The 16,428-nt window shown below is 47.2% G+C and overlaps 1 protein-coding gene across 8 annotated transcripts in view; it reads right to left on the reverse strand.

The window, feature by feature from the left end:
* Positions 1-16,428, reverse strand: part of SCFD1 (sec1 family domain containing 1) — a 417,399-nt gene that overhangs the window by 208,414 nt on the left and 192,557 nt on the right. For all 8 annotated transcript variants that reach the window (XM_029599000.1, XM_029598999.1, XM_029599003.1 and 5 more), the window contains 2 exons: positions 15,659-15,732; positions 2,600-2,681 (listed from right to left, as the gene is read on the reverse strand). In XM_029599000.1, the coding sequence (XP_029454860.1) occupies positions 2,600-2,681; positions 15,659-15,732 (156 nt within the window). The remainder of the gene's footprint in view (positions 1-2,599; positions 2,682-15,658; positions 15,733-16,428) is intronic.

Consider the following 16,428-nt stretch of genomic DNA (forward strand, 5'->3'; position numbering starts at 1 on the left):
AAATAAAATCCAGTAAATCGCTTGGATATGCATTAATGAATTACATACCGGACCAAAAATCCAAGCTTTGGTTTCCTAAAAGTTAAGTAATCTATTTCTAAATAGAGGTCAAATAGGCTCTTATTCCAAAAACTATTGGTGTATAACAGCAAAATGCTCACCACTTAACGCTAGCATCCAAATGGACCAGAGTTTAACTCCTGGACCGGACTCTGCTCGCTGGGTGTTATGCTGCACAGATCGAGGTGCCTACCGACAAGCTGCAACACTCACCTGGCACTGATGGCCAGCCGGCCTCTCCCCCTGCAGCAGAACGCCATCACTGCTCCCCTCCTCCAAGGCTTCCCTAGGTGCGCGTGCCAGACTCTCCTCCCTTTAAAGAGCCTGCGTCAGTGGCCACAGTGCTTCCGGATGACACCACCGTCTCAGCCCTATATAGGGCTTCACCGAACATCCTCTCTTCACCTCAGCAATGGGTTGCCTGCATCTTGTGTGGGAGTTGCTGCTTTGTCCTGTAGTCAAGGTCCTGCTCCTGTGTCTGCCTTATCTCTCCAGCCCAGCCTGCTTCCTCCTTCCTGCCCTGAGGTATCACTCTTTTTCCTTGCTTCATTTACCTGCCTTTGGACTGACTACTGGATTTAACCTTAACCTGGATTCTACACTTCTGACACTTCCAAACAGACTCTTGTCTATGACCTGCTGGCCTCCAAACCTGAGGGCTCAACCCAAAGGGAAAGAGGTTGTTAAGGGTGAAGCCTAGATCTGCCAGATGGGGATGCTACAGGGGCAGTGTTCCTAGTGGGGGGGAAGCCTCTAAGGTCGTTTGTAAAGTGCCCAAGGTCACAAGGAGCGACAGCAGGACTTGAACCCTGGTCTCCTGGTTCGTAGCCCACTGCTCTAACCACTAGGCTACTCCTCCACTCCATTAATGAAGCATCTGTAGTGGCTCTTCCTCCTATACCTCAGAACATATTCTTTTCAGATTCAACAAATTTTCTTTTTTATTTTCTTTATTTTGACGCTTTTCAGTACTTCAAGCAGAATACATTCAGGTACTGTAGGTATTTCGCAGAGAGTTTACAATCTATGGGCCATATTAATTAAGGCTTTTGTGTCTATGGGAAAAACCCTTAGTGAATCAGGTACCAAGTTTGCACCTGAGGCAATGGAACGTAAAGTTACTTGCCCAAGGTCAGAAGGAGTGACAGTGGAATTGGAATTTTGGCTTCCCTGGTTCATAGGCCGCTACTCTAACTACTAGGCTATTCCTTCACTCCACTTTTGTTGAATATCTTTCAAGTATTACCTTTTACAGTAGTTGCTACTTGGGCTTTTAATTCACCTTTCAGAATGAAAAAAGATTTTGTTGATATGGAGCATATGACACACTTTGGTTTTCCAAGAATTCAAGTAGACAATGGATATTTTGTAAATCCTAATTACCAGTTCCATGTTGCTCAAGTATTTTAGGGTTCATATATAAATATTAATACATTACTGATGAATACAATAGCAGGATTCTAAATTTGAAGTACACCAAAAGTTTATTCTCAAATCTAGTCAATTCTGGATAACACTTCAAGCCACCCAGCCTCCAAAAGCAATATTTAACCAACATAAAGGGATCCATTTGTTAAAATCTTTAATCCTGTTTTGCAAGAAGTCTACGCATCCTTTCCAAAGTGTGACTAACAATGATCTGAATCGCCAGAAAGCTGCCAGGAGCCCTGAGCAGGTGATTAATTTCTGATTTCCCCTCATTGCATCTTAGAAAAGAATCCAAGGGAAAATGGAAAGCAGCTGTAACTATGCACCAAAATAAAATAAGGTGCCTATTTGCAGTCATTACCAACATCAAGCCTAGTTCATCTACAATACAGCAGTCTGTAGGCAGCTTCCAAACAGCTTTAGATTATATCATATTAAACCAGATATTTATATGACATTCACATAGCCACAAGGGGGGAGAAGAAATGGTTTTGCTTCAGTCTAAGTCAAGAAAACCATTAACACCTTTATATCAAAACAGAGGCCTAAATTCCCCCAGGAAGAGGTTAATCTCAATTGACAGGCATTTTCTTTCAAGAGTAAATTCAACTCAGTATAGTTTTTAATCTAAGCAGAGTGACATGTTCTCATTTGTGAAGTAGCAACCTTAGAAGCATTTACCATCCTGTAATGAAGCCACTGTTTTAAAAGGAAATGAAAATTACACTTAAGTTATAATATATGTTGCATAGAGATGTTAGTAAATTAGTGCATACTAAAAGAGGAGATACTATATGGTTTTGGTTGCTAACAGAGATAAAAATGTCATTGGCCAATTGGAATGCATGGTGTCATTATACCCAGCAAAAAATATGGATAAAACAAAAATCTGCATTATAACAACAGTCTATAGAAATAACCCTTGAGCCTCATAATGTATGCAGGCATGCTGAGGGCAAACTCCCTAATGTACCTCAACATTATATAAAATTTACTTCATATTATAATCTAGTTAACAGCGCTAGCAGTTAAGCTAATATTCCCAGAACAAGATAAAATCCACTATACTATTCATTAACCTCTATCCTTCCATTTCCTGGGTGAGTCCTACCTTTATGTGCTCTAAAACTGCAGTTGCCACATTTGTATGGAGATCAATGAGTCTCTTCTTTTCAAGAAGTTCTGGAAGTGAGCTGAAATTTTTAAAAAAGAAGAATTACAATTCTTCAAAATGTAAATAAACAAGATTAAGAACAGCATTCATCATATCAATGCTTTCTTTTAATTTAAAAGGCAGAAAATAAAGGGATTTTAGTAGCTGTCTTTGTGTAGAGTTACTATTAACTTACTCATACTCATATGCCCTGGTTTTCTGCAGAATTTTCAAAATTCTACTGAAGGCATGTGGCAAATTAGCATAATTTTGCATAAAGTTTCCTATCTTCCTGGCCCATCAATCTCCAGTTATAGCTGTATGAGCACTTTGCAGAAGCAGCTAAGGGATAATCTGAGCAGAGAAATCCATCCAGCTATTAAAGTTAGCAAAAGTTCCCTGTGCTGCCTGCCCATGAACACCATCTGGGATGGAGAAAGCAATAATTAATGGAAAATGGTGGAAAAAAGTACTCTACATTTATATATTAATAAAAAATAAAAGATAGGAGAAATGGGATAAAAATACTCCACAAATATTTATAAAAATCTAAAATATAAAAATAATTTTAAGTAGCAAAAATAATTTTCACAAGTGCAATATGAATCTTTCAGTTCCCGTAGAATCAGGGCAAGAGCAGCAATAACAGCAGGTAATGAGAACTTACTAGTTACCAGATAATTTCCTTTTCTTTAGGACAGTCCGATGAATCCAGAACAAGTGGGTTATATAACTCTACCAGCAGATGGAGTCGGAGCAAACTGATGTTACAGTATATATACCCCTGCAGTGACATCAGCCTGCTAATATTTTCTTCAAAAGCAACTGTGGACAGACTAGCAAAAAACTTGATTAAAAACAAATAACCATTTCAACACTGAGCTCAGACAAGAATGTAATAACACTAGACTAGGGAATGGAGTAACACTTACCAGTAATCCCTGTAACACGTAAGCACACAGAAGGATCAATACGCAATCTTTCAGCAGCCAAGGGAGGGAAGCTGGATTCATCTGACCAACGTAAAGATCAAGAAATTATTAGGTAAGAAGTAATTTCTCATTTCTTAGCGTCCAGTCAGATGAATCCAGAACAAGTGGGATGTTCAAGCTACTCTCGAATAGGGCGGGAGGTTGCCCGCTGTCCAGTCAAAACTGCATGCGCAAAGGCTGTGTCCTCCCGGGCCTGAACATTCAGATGATAATACCTGGAAAAGGTGAGTAAGGAGGACCACGTTGCAGCTTGGTAAATGTTAACAGGAGACAACAATCTAACTTCTGCCCATGACACTGCCTGAGCCCTAGTGGAATGAGCCCTAACCTGACTAGGTAATGGCTTCCCAGCATCCACGTAGGCAGCCGTGACTACCTCCTTAATCCAGCGAGCTATTGTAGCCCGCGAGGCTGGCTCTTCCTGTCTAGTACCACCGTGAAGGACAAACAGGCGATCCGACTTCTGCAAAGGCTCAGTAACCTTGAGATACCTAACAATATGTCTCTTCACATCCAAGGGTTGCAACAGACGATACTCCTCTATATCTCTCTCTCTGTCCAGAGGCGGCGGAGAGATGGACTGATTCAGTGAAACTCAGCGACCAACTTCATTAAAAAGGAAGGAACAGTACGCCACTGTACCGCCTTTGGAATCACCTGGAGAAATGGCTCCCGGCAAGACAAGGCCTGCAGATCGGAAAGCCTATATGCAGAACAAATTGCCACAAGAAAAACAGTTTTCAAGGTCGGCAACCTCAAGGGCATAGTACGTAGTGGTCTAAACGTAGGACCTGCCAAAAAGTCCAAAACCAAATTAAGACTCCATAGGAGCACCGGAAACCGCAAAGGAGGACAAAGATGTTTCACTCCTTTCAGAAAACGGACCACATTAGGATCAGCCAACAAGGATCCACCATTTACCTGACCCCTGAACAGGCGAGCGCCGCTATTTGTACCTTAAGGAATTAAGAGCCAAGCCTTTATTCAAGTCATCCTGCAATAATTCCAAAATGAACGGAATCTTGACCAAGGAAGTTTGAGTACTTCAGTCCTCACACCAGGCCTCAAACGCTCCCCAAACCCGCACAAAGGCCATCTCAGCAAGAAAGCCCTTTCAAGGGCCGTACTCTAAGACAAAATAGAGTTGGATCTTCATGAAGAACAGGTCCCTGCTGCAACAAGTTCCTGTGCACTGGAAGTCAAAGAGGCAAATCCACTAGGAGCCTCCACAGATTTGCATACCACGGTCTCCCAGGCCAATCTGCAGCGACCAAGAGCACCATCCCTCTGTGGCATTTGATCCTTTGAATCAAATTGCCCAACTTGTCTTCCGGCTACTCCTTCACTAGGGCATCGATCCCCAATGACTTCAGATCTCTTCTGTGGCTGAAGAATCGCGGAACTTTCGCATTGCATAAGGTCGCCAACAGATCTAGAAATGGGAGAACCCAGAAATCCTGAATCAGCTGAAATGCCTCATCTGACAACGCCTACTCTCCTGGGTCCAGATTCTCCCTGCTGAGAAAGTCTGCTCTTACATTGTCTTTGCCTGCTATGTGTAAGGCTGAGAACATCTGGAGCTGCTCCTCTGCCCATTCCATAAGTTGATCTATTTCCTGCCACACTTGTTGGTTATTGGTACCTCCCTGCTGATTGATGTAAGCCACAGTTGTCATATTGTCCGACATTATTTGGATCGATCGACCCTGCAGCCTGTCGCTAAACTGCAAACATGCCAATCGGACTGCCCTGGCTTCCAGCCAATTGATGTTCCAGAGAGCCTCTTCCGCACCCCAGCAACCTTGAGCTGTCAGCTCCTGACGGTAAGCTCCACAACCAAGGAGACTTGCATCCGTCGTCAGTGCTAGCCAGTCCAGTGGGGATGGGCAAACTCCCTTCCATAGATGATCCACCTGCAGCCACCACTGCAGTTGGGAGAAGACCTCCATCGGCAAGTGGAGCCAAATCGAATAGTCCTGAGACTGCGGATTCCATGAAGAAAGCAGGGAGCACTGAAGAGGAAGCATATGCGCCCTCGCCTATGGTACCATCTCCAGTCTGCCATTAAGCCAAGGACCTGCAGTTAAGACGAGACGGAGTTGATGTAGCAACTTCTGAATTTGAGCTTTCGGCCGGAACACCTTGTCTGCTTCGTGTCGAACCAAACCCCCAGGTATTCCAGTGACTGAGTAGTCTGAAGACTGCTCTTGGCAAGGTTCACCACCCAGCCGAGCTCCCGCAACAGGGAAATCATCTTGCGAGTCAACAGGTGGCTCTCTTCCAGCGACTTGGCGCGAATCAGCCAGTCATCCAAATATAGGTGTACTAGGATTCCATCCTTTCACAACTCAGCTGCAACTACCACCTACTTGGAAAAGGTTCTGGGAGCGGTGGCCAGACCAAAGGGCAGTGCCCGAAACTGAAAGTAGCATCATAGAACTGCGACCCACAGGAAGCATTGATGTTCTACTCAGATGGGAATGTGGAGATACGCTTTGGACAGATACAGAGAAGTCAGAAATTCCTTGGACTACTTGGCCATTATCACTGAGTGCAATGTTTCCATGTGAAAATGCTTCACTTGCAGGTGACAGTTGATGCCCTTGAGGTCCAGAACAGGACAAAAAGAGCCCTCCTTCTTTGTCATGATGAAATAAATGGAATATCATCCCATATTTTCTTGAGATGTGGGCACTGGGACCACAGCCTTCAGACTGAGGAGCCTTGTCAATGTACCTTCCACTGCCTGCTTCTTCTGCAGGGAGTGGTAGGGAGACTCCATGAACATGTCTCGCGAACACTGCGAAACTCCATCGCATATCCTTCTCATATTGCCTCCAGGACTCATTTGTCTGATATGATTTCGACCCACCTCTGAAAAAAGAGAGAGGCGACCCCCTATCTCCTGTTCCCGGGGGTGGGTCGGCAAACCTTCATTGGGAGACTTGGGAGTTCCACTACCCAAGCCTGCGCCTTTTCTGGGTTGTCGGAGATGAAGAGGACTGAGACCTACTGAAAGTCGAGTCCTCTGAAAGGTCGCTTCTCTATAGGGTCGAAAACGCTTTGATCCTCTAGTACGACCTCTCATGCTAAAGGAGCGCTACACCTGTTTCTTATCCTCTGGCAAACGAGGAACCGGAGACTTGCCCCACTTACTGCAAGTTTCTCCAACTCACTGCCAAAGAAAAGTGAGCCATTAAAGGGCAATTTGGTGAGATTAACCTTGGAGGTCGCATCGGCCAACCAATTCCTCAACTATAATGGATGCCTGGCCGCTACTATTTAAGCCACCCCTCTGGCTGAAGTGCAGACCAAATCACAGCCCGCATCTGCCAAGAAGGCAGCATCTGGATCCATAACCACCCTGGAGTTTACCCCAGAGTGATCTACTGCCTGGGAGAGAAGCAAACAAGAGCGAGCCACCAAAGAACAACAAGAAGTGATCAGCAAGGTCATTGCCACAGCTTCAAATGCTTGCTTAAGGATAGTCTCAAGCTTATTATCATGAACATCCTTCAGGGTCACTCCTCCTTCCATGGGAATAGTGGTACACTTGGAGACTGTGCACACAAGTGCATCTACCTTCGGAAAACGTAAGTACTCTCTTACCAGAGGGTACAGGACTTCCAAAACCCAACCTCCTTTGAAATTAGCCTCTGGGGCACCCCACTCAAGATCATCAATACTTGAATGGCCTCCATCACAGGGAAAAACAAGAGGCTTTATGCAAGGAAACCAAAATGGAACTTCTCTTTGGCTCAGAGACTGAATCTGCCCCAGGAACTCCAAGCATTGTCAAGGTCTGGGAAATCAGAGCCGGTAGTTCATCTCTATGAAAGAACCATAAAGAAAAATTGTTTCTTACCTGCTAATTTTCGTTCCTGTAGTACCATGGATCAGTCCAGACAGTGGGTTGAGCCTCCTGTCCAGCAGATGGAGACAGAGAAAAACTGAAACGGTATCCTATATCAGGTCAGAGCCTACCCTGCATCCCTTCAGTATAAACGGTATCAAAGCAGATAAGTATAACGATAACCCATATAAGATCAAGCAAGCAACAAGTAACTGGTAAATTGAACAATTCAAAACTCTGTAAACAACCGCTCTTACATAGAGATATCCATCTAGTAGATGCTTCCGGTGCCTTAAAGTTCTGATAGGAAGCAGATAGATGCAAAATGCTGTGAAGAAACAAGAGGAAAAAACTTCGAGCGGACGTAGCAACAGTACACGGGCTGGAGTCTGGACTGATCCGTGGTGCTACAGGAACGAAAATTAGCAGGTAAGAACCAAATTTTCTTTCCCTGTACGTACCCGGATCAGTCCAGACAGTGGGATGTACCAAAGCTTCCTTAAACAGGGTAGGACCGAGACAGTCTCGTTCGAAGCACCTGCCTTCCGAAGAAGCCAAAGACTGGCGCCTGCACATCGAGGCGATAATGACGAGCAAACGTACGCAGAGATTTCCAAGTAGCTGCTCTGCAAATTTCCTGCGGAGAGACCGACTGACTCACCGCCCAAGAAGTAGCCTGTGAACGCAAAGAGTGGGCCTTTAAGCCCTCCAGAACCGTCTGGCCCCGACAGATATACACCGACGCAATAGCCTCCTTTAGCCAGCGAACAATCGTAGCCTTAGAAGCCTTGTTTCCCCTATTCGGACCACTCCATAAGACAAAGATGATCAGAGACTCGAAACTCGTTTGTAACCTGTAAATATCGAAGGAGTAACCTTTTTACATCAAGGCGCCGCAGGTACCACCAGGCGTGTTCACAATGTTCTCAGGAGAAAAGGCAGGGAGCTCCACCGACTGATTGATGTGAAAGGATGACACAACCTTCGGTAAGAACGATGGTACCATCTTAAGGGAGACCCCTGAATCAGAAAAACGGAGAAGGGCTCCCTACAAGACAATGCTTGGAGCTCAGATACCCTCATGGCGGAGCAAATAGAAACAAGGAAAACTGTCTTAAGGGTTAGATCCTTAAGCGTGGCCCACCTGAGGGGTTCAAAGGGTGCCTCGCAAAGAACTCGAAGCACCAAGTTAAGGCTCCATGAGGGGCAAGTAGCCTGGACAGGTGGATTTAAATGTTTGGCCCCCTTGAGCAATCGAATGACATCCGGATGAGCTGCCACTGCGTAACCATCGATACTGCCTCAGAGGGACCTGAGTGCGGAAACCTGTACCCGTAAGGAGTTGAAAGACAAACCCTTGGACAGACCATTCTGTAGAAAGGAGAGGACCTGAGATACTGGAACCTTGCATGCCAGCACTCCGGACTCAGCGCAAACAATCTCGAAGACTCTCCAATCCCGGATGTAAGTGAGAGAGGTAGAAGGCTTACGGGCTCACAACAGGGTAGATATAACTTCATCTTTGTACCCCTTCTTTCTTAGTCGCAGCCGTTCAAAAGCCAGGCCGCTAGACAAAAGCGATCCGCCTGATCGAAAAATACGGGACCCTGACGAAGAAGGCGTGGAAAATGGCCTAGCCAGAGAGGACCGTCTGTCGCGAGGTTCACCAGATCCGCATACCACGGCCTGCGGGGCCACTCGGGAGCCATGAGAATTACAGGTCCCGGATGAAGTTCTATTCTTCTGAGTACCTTTCCCACCAGAGGCCACAGGGGAAACACGTAAAGGAGAACGTCGTGAGGCCAGGGAAGAACCAGGACGTCCACTCCTTCCGAACAGTGCTCCCTCCTGCGGCTGAAGAATCTGGATGCTTTGACATTGCTCAGAGTAGCCATCAGGTCTAGGTGGGGGGGGGGGACCCCACCTGTGGACGATCAGATCCATCGCTCCGTCGGAGAGCTCCCACTTTCCTGGGTCTAGACGCTGATGACTGAGGAAGTCTGCTTGAACATTCTCCTTCCCCGCAATGTGAGAAGCTGCCAAGCGCCCCAGGTGACGCTCTGCCCAGGCAAATAGCTTGCTGGCCTCCAGAGCCACCAGGTGACTTCTGGTGCCCCCTTGCCGATTGATATAGGCTACCGTGGTGGCATTGTCCAAGAGTACCCGCACCACCTTGCAACGGATCAGAGGGAGAAAGACCTTCAGTGCCAGACAGACCGCTCGGGCCTCCAGGTGATTGATGTGCCAGCGGGACTGGACTGGGGACCAGGATCCCTGCATAGACTGAGTTTGACACACTGCTCCCCAACCTGAGAGGCTGGCGTCCGTTGTAACAATGATCCACTGAGGAGTCTGTAGAGGCATCCCCTTCAGGAGGTGAGCGAGCGAGATCCACCATTGCATATCGGTGATGGTAGAGCTGGAGAGCGGGAGAGGTGTCCGAAACTGTTCCAACACCGGCTTCCAGCAGGACAGCAAAGCTTTCTTAAAGGATGCATATGCGCAAACGTCCAAGGAACCAGGTCGATAGTGGAAGCCATTGACCCCAGGACCTGAAGGTAGTCCCAGGCCGTGGGTAGCGAAAGAGAGAGAAAATTGTGCACTTGATCCATAAGTTTGAGCGCCCGAGCGTCTGACAGGAACACCTTGCCGACCCGGGTGTCGAAGCATGCTCCCAGGAATTCCAGGACCTGGGAGGGCTGTAGATTGCTCTTGGAGAAGTTGACTATCCACCCAAGGGAGGCTATGAGAACCAAAACCCTGTCGACCGCCATTTGCAGTGACTCCGTCTTGGCCCGAATGAGCCAATCATCCATGTAAGGATGGACTACGACTCCGTCCTGGCGGAGAGCAGCTGCCACCACCACCATGACCTTGGTAAAAGTGCGTGGGGCGGTGGCGAGGCCAAACGGGAATGCGGATCTGTATGTGCAGGTAAGCCTCCATCAGGTCGAGCGAGGCCAGATATGCGCCTAAGTGAACCGCTGCTATCACAGCCCTCAGGGTCTCCATTCAAAAATGGGGAACCTTGAGAACCCGGTTGATTCTCTTGAGATCAAAGATTGGACGGAAGGCACCATCCCTTTTGGGCACGACGAAGTAGATGGAATACTGGCCAGATCCTTGTTCCCCCAGCGGGACAGGGACTATGGCTCCAAGCTCCTGTAACCTGATAAGAGTCTGGCAGACCACTGGACACTTCCGCTTTCCACAGGAGAGATTAAATGGAGGTCTGGGAGATCTTGAGCAAATTCTAAAGCGTAACCTTTCTCTATCACCTCGAGGACCCACTGGTTCGACGTGATTTTGACCCATTACTTGAGAAACAGGGACAGACGTCCACCTAAGTCAGAAATGGAGGAATGGGTCGGCCGTATTTCATTGGGAGGAGGACTTAGCAGCCGAGTGTTGTGGGTTTCCCTCCTGGAAGGGACGTCGGCCACGAAAGGAATGAGAGCAGGACTGGGATCTGGAGGAGGTACCCCTTGGAAAGGATCCCTGAGCTCTGCTATTAAACCGATGCTGGCCTCTAAAACGAGAACATGAGGGAAAGAAGGACTTAGACTGTTTCGGGCGGTCCTCCGGCAGCTTATGAACCTTGTTCTCTCCCAAGGATTTGATAAGCTGTTCAAGGTCCTCACCAAAAAGCAACTTGCCCTTGAAGGGAAGGGTGCCCAACTGCGACTTGGAGGAGGAATCCACAGACCAATTGCGCAACCAGAGGAGACGCCTGGCCAACACTGCTTAAATCATAGCCCTGGCTTGAACTCTGAGAAAATCGTATAGGGCATCAGCCCCATACGCCACTGCTGCCTCCAGCCGTTCTGCCTGCTCCGCCTCTGCAGACTGGAGGTCCTAGGTGCTGAGCAATTGTTGAACCCACCTAAGGCTTGCCCGCTGCATGAGACTGCTGCAGATTGTCGCCCGGACCCCTAAGGCCAAGACTTCAAAGATGCGTTTGAGATAAAGCTCGAGTTTGCGGTCTTGAATATCTTTCAGTGCCGTCGCTCCCACCACTGGGATGGTGGTGTGTTTGGTGACCGCGGAGACGGAAGCGTCCACCTTGGGAACTTTAAGCATCTCTAGGCATTGATCAGGGAGGGGATAGAGCTTGTCTATTGCCCTATCCACATGGAGCCCCACCTCAGGAGACTCCCATTCCCAGAGGAGCAGCTGCCTGTGCATCGGGTGAAACGGGAACATACGTGGAGGAGCCCTGGGTCCCGCCAGGACCGGGTCCACGTTAATTGACATAGAAGGTGTGGCAGAATCCTCAGGTGGCACTTCAATACCCAGCTCGTCCAGAATAAAGGGAATGAGCAGGTCCAGCTCTTCCCTTTGGAATAAGCGGAGGACACGTGGGTCATCACCCTGGAGCTGTGGACCCGGGAGCAAGTCAGATTCCGGATCAGGAGCAGGGATCGCAGCCGGTTGGGGGGGGGGGGGTCCGGGGCTCCCAGCACCACCCTGACCCTGACGGAGCCTGGCCATCCGGTACGGAAGGGGGCTGCGAAGCAGGCTCCCGAGGGATTTTTGCTGGGGGGGGGGGGGGGGGGGGGGGGGGGACACGACACCTGGCGAAGGGTCATCCTCTTCCTGCAAATTAGCCAGATATGATTTGTGCATTAAATGCACAAATTCTGTGGAAAAACAAGGCCTGGATTTCCTGGGCAAGGAGGGGGGAGGGGGAGAGGAAGAAGGATCAAAAACCCCCTCCGGGGCTCTGACTGGGCTTAAATCCAGCGGAGAAATGGTTAAATCTGGCTCTCCTGAGCCCTGCAGACTGGAGTCTAAAGAAAAACCCGCCCCCAAAATGGCCGCCATTCCCATGGTTTTTTGTGAGGAGGACGAGCCCAGGCTGCCGATTTCCGCCACGGAGGAACCCTCCCTGCCGGGCAAACATTCAGAGCACAGCCCGTCGCGGGAGAGCCAAATCGCAGGCTCCCCCGCAGGCTAGACAGAAACTTGAACGCGGAATGAATTTAGGTAAGAAATGCCGTGGGAGAGAGAATCAGCTGAGCTGGGCTGCCCGAGCAGCAGAAGCAGGTGAACAAATCCTGCTGTGCTGCTTTCCCTGCACTAGAAGTGCTGATTTTGCTTTTCTCTTGCCTTCCGATTATTTACTCTTTTTTTTTTTTTAAACTTTACTGATGGCAGGGGAATTGAGCTTCCCTGTTAATTACTGTAGGGCAGCACAGGCAAGGAGGGGGAGTGACTGGACCACCAGTATCACCCCAGCAGACAAGCACGTCACTGGGAAAGGATTCCTAGGTTGTATAACAAGGGTCAAGCCCCCCTAGATTCCCATAAGACTGGGAAGACAGAGCTGTCTCCCTGAAAGCAGGAGTTCTGAATTCCTTTATCTACTCAAAAAAAAATTATTTTTTTTTAAATATAGAATTAAGGTAATACTTGCTTGATCTGAAAGACAAAAACACAGAAGGAGGAAAAATCTCACAGGGAGAAATAAATTAAGAAAAGGAAGGGAGCCGCAGGTTCAGCTGCCTGCATCTGCTGGAGACAGAGAAATACTGAAGGGATGCAGGGTAGGCTCTGTCCTGATATAGGATACCCTTTCAGTTTTTCTCTGTCTCCATCTGCTGGACAGGAGGCTCAACCCACTGTATGGACTGATCCGGGTATATACAGGGAACAGTTCTAACGGATCCAATCCAGGGGGAATTTCACCATCCTCAAGAGAGGCAGAATTGGCGTCATCATCTGTGGCATCTGGATCTCTATCCAGAGGCCCCGCTGCTGCTCTAGGAGTACTCTGGCGCTTAACAGAAGGTCCAGGCAAGGTTTCTACTTGTGCCTCTGCTCTAGGAGCATTGGACAGGGCTGAAGAAAGGATTGCAACCCCTGGAAAAATTCTACGCAGAAAAAAGTAGAAGTATCCAGACCATGAGGTACCTGAGCTTCCCCTACTGAGGAACCAGTTAGGGGAGTTCCAAAATCAGGCGCCCCCACCTGGGCTGTCTTTACCCAGACCCACCTCCAGCTGGGAAGAACCAGGCTTAGTGAAATCAGGGGAAGACAATTCTTCCTGATCCTCCAAACAGCGATGGCACAAATCAGCGGTCACTTCTGGCTGAGAAGCCCGAATATGACAAGCAGTGCAAAGAAAAAGACGCTTAGGCTTCTTAGGTACAGGTGCCATTATGGCCAACAGAGTGCTGAGTGGTGGCCGGAGGCGTGTGTCTAGCTTTTTGGGTTTTTTTTTTAAACTATGCACACTCAACCTAGGCGCACAAAATTGTGTGTCTAAAACTTAGGCACACACACCTAGGCGCCCAAAAAACTTAAGCGCACAGTACTCACTTCTGCGCAGAGGTAAGTGTGTGGCCACTACAGCGTCTCTTAACTGGGCACCCAACCTGGATGCACAGCTACATGCACATGCCGGGCACACAGTTCTATAGAAGGCAGCCAATCACGCGGCGTGCAGTGAAAAGCCTTGGAGCGGGGCTTAGCCTAAGGAGGCTGCTCAACCCGCCAGGCTGCCCACATCACTTGACCTCCCACGGATCTGGATGAATGTCAGACCAGCGCCCACCGAACACAGAGACCGGGGAAGGAGTAAGCCCTGCACAACAAAAGACCTCCTTTCAAGTCTCTTTATAATCTTTTTTTTAAACTTAGCCTTATATTTGGCTGAGTACAGAGATGGTCTCCGACTGCGAAGGTAGAGGGCAAATGCTGTCACCACTATGCTTGGCTTCCTGTACCCGCTGCCTTTCAGCTGCTCAAGCAGTTAAGTCCACTCCGGCTGAAAAATCAGCTAACAGACAAGGCACTCGTCTGAGGGACCATGGAAATCTCCTCAAGAATTCTCAACTGTGGGAGGGACCATTTGGTATCACCACAGGAGAGCGAGGCAAATTTCCTTAATTCTCCTTTACTTTTAAATGAAGCAATTCCCAGTGGGGAGATGCACGTTCACTACTGGAGACAGAGAATACTGGCAGGCTGATGTCACTGCAGGGGTATATATACTATACCGTCAGTTTGCTCCGTCTCCATCAGCTGGTAGAGGTGCATAACCCACTTGTTCTGGATTCATCTGACTGGACACTAATGACTAGTAACTGAACTGCTTGCTGGCTATGCTGATTGTCTCTCTTTTCTACAGGTAGCAATCCAGCTGAATGCTATAGGCAATTAGAATGCAGTCCAGTGTTACAGGCAGAGAGAAAAAGAAGGGCCTGTAGTTGAATCAGCTGTAGACACTATGCAACTTCTGACCAAATAAATTGCACAGTGATGAAGATTCAACTATGTTGATTGTGTGGCAGCTTGTAAATTATGTGGCAGCATGCTATATTTATTTTAAAATTTGTATTCCGCCCTATCTTGGACAAGTAGTTCCAGATGGATTACAGCTTAAAACACTGATCATCAATGGGAAATACTCTTCACAGACATAACAGCACACATTAAATCACAGACATCAAAAACGTACTGCATTGTGTATCTAAACACTAAAAACTTGAGAAAAATAAAAGGCCTTACACCTTTTGCAAAACAGCAATTTTGCATGGAATCACAGGAGCCTGGGAGGACTGCTTATACTCCTAGTGCTTCTTGAGCACTAGTGCAGGCCTTCAACAGAGGATTAATTTACAATCTGGGGCCAGAGCTTGAATGAATGAAACAAAACAATTCCCATCACATTATGCATCAAATTTCTGCTGGAGGCCCAATGTTTGTGCACCAGACTGCATATAGAGCTGCTGCCAGGAGCTGATGCTGGTGCCTGAATTGTGCAAAACAATAACAACACAAAAAAGAACAGTTTTACAGGTACTCTCCATGGCCCTCCTTTATTTAAAAATAAACCCTTGGCTATTGGAATCCCAGCTCAGATTCCTGCTCTTTAAGGTCTTGGAGTTGGGATGGTTGTTCAAGTAATACTCAGAGCCTCAGAAGAGGCAAATGATACTTTCTAGCTAGTCAAAGAACAACACTAGAAATGGGTTTGGAGAGAAGGAAAGCTGCATTCTATCTTCATCCACGGGAGGAAATGGGATTAAGTCATATGCTACAGCTTCCTGAAAAGAGCCAGATGGGAAAGGACAAATCTACAATAAAAAATTAAATCTAGCAAACAGAATTTAAAATACTGATAGCTACTAACAGTAGTATATTGCATTCCACTGCTTCATAACTTACCTCACAGCAGATGTTAACTTGGCTGTGTTGTCAGAAAGCATACTTATTGCTCCTTCATCCTCCCCTTCAAGACCCTGAGAAAGAAAAGGAAATGTTAATTCTGATACAGAGACATAAGTTACTTCCATATGTTAAAGATGCCACTTAGCTCACCTACCAATAAATTGCCATCTGACTACTTAAACTACTGCATATGACAGTTGACTGGCAGACCAGCGCCATCCATAGCGCACACAACATGACCAAGGTTAGTGTGGTCATTGAGGGTTTCTTCGCATTAAAGAATTCATAAAAATATTAAATATCAGTCAGTCAACAATCATGGCCAAAAGTAAGGAAGTTATCTGCACATCAGAAAAAGACTTGAAAAAAAACCAAAACTTGTTAGCTTAGCAGGAGACCATAGAGTGGACCCTAGGTACTCCAACATGAGGCCTATACATAAAGGTTTGCCAATCCATATAATTGGACTTTTGTGACAATGTTAATGAAACCAAAAGAAGATTCTTCACTGAAGTGCCTTCAGCCATCAATGCCTAGCCCCCATGCAAATGCTGAGGAGCCAGAAATTAAAAATAATGCAAAGCTGATTACCTGCAATAGGTGTTCTCTATAGACTAGTAGGACAAATCAGCCACAAAAGTGGTTGACGTTAACCAACAGTACTAATATGGTACATGCTCTCTCAGAGTTCAGAAAGACCTAGAATCTTTTTTAGCATGCACATGTGTTCCCATGCAGCTACCACCACCAGAGTCTCCTCAGTCTTT

Source organism: Rhinatrema bivittatum, chromosome 4, assembly GCF_901001135.1.
Source record: "Rhinatrema bivittatum chromosome 4, aRhiBiv1.1, whole genome shotgun sequence".
Classification (NCBI taxonomy): Eukaryota; Metazoa; Chordata; class Amphibia; order Gymnophiona; family Rhinatrematidae; genus Rhinatrema; species Rhinatrema bivittatum.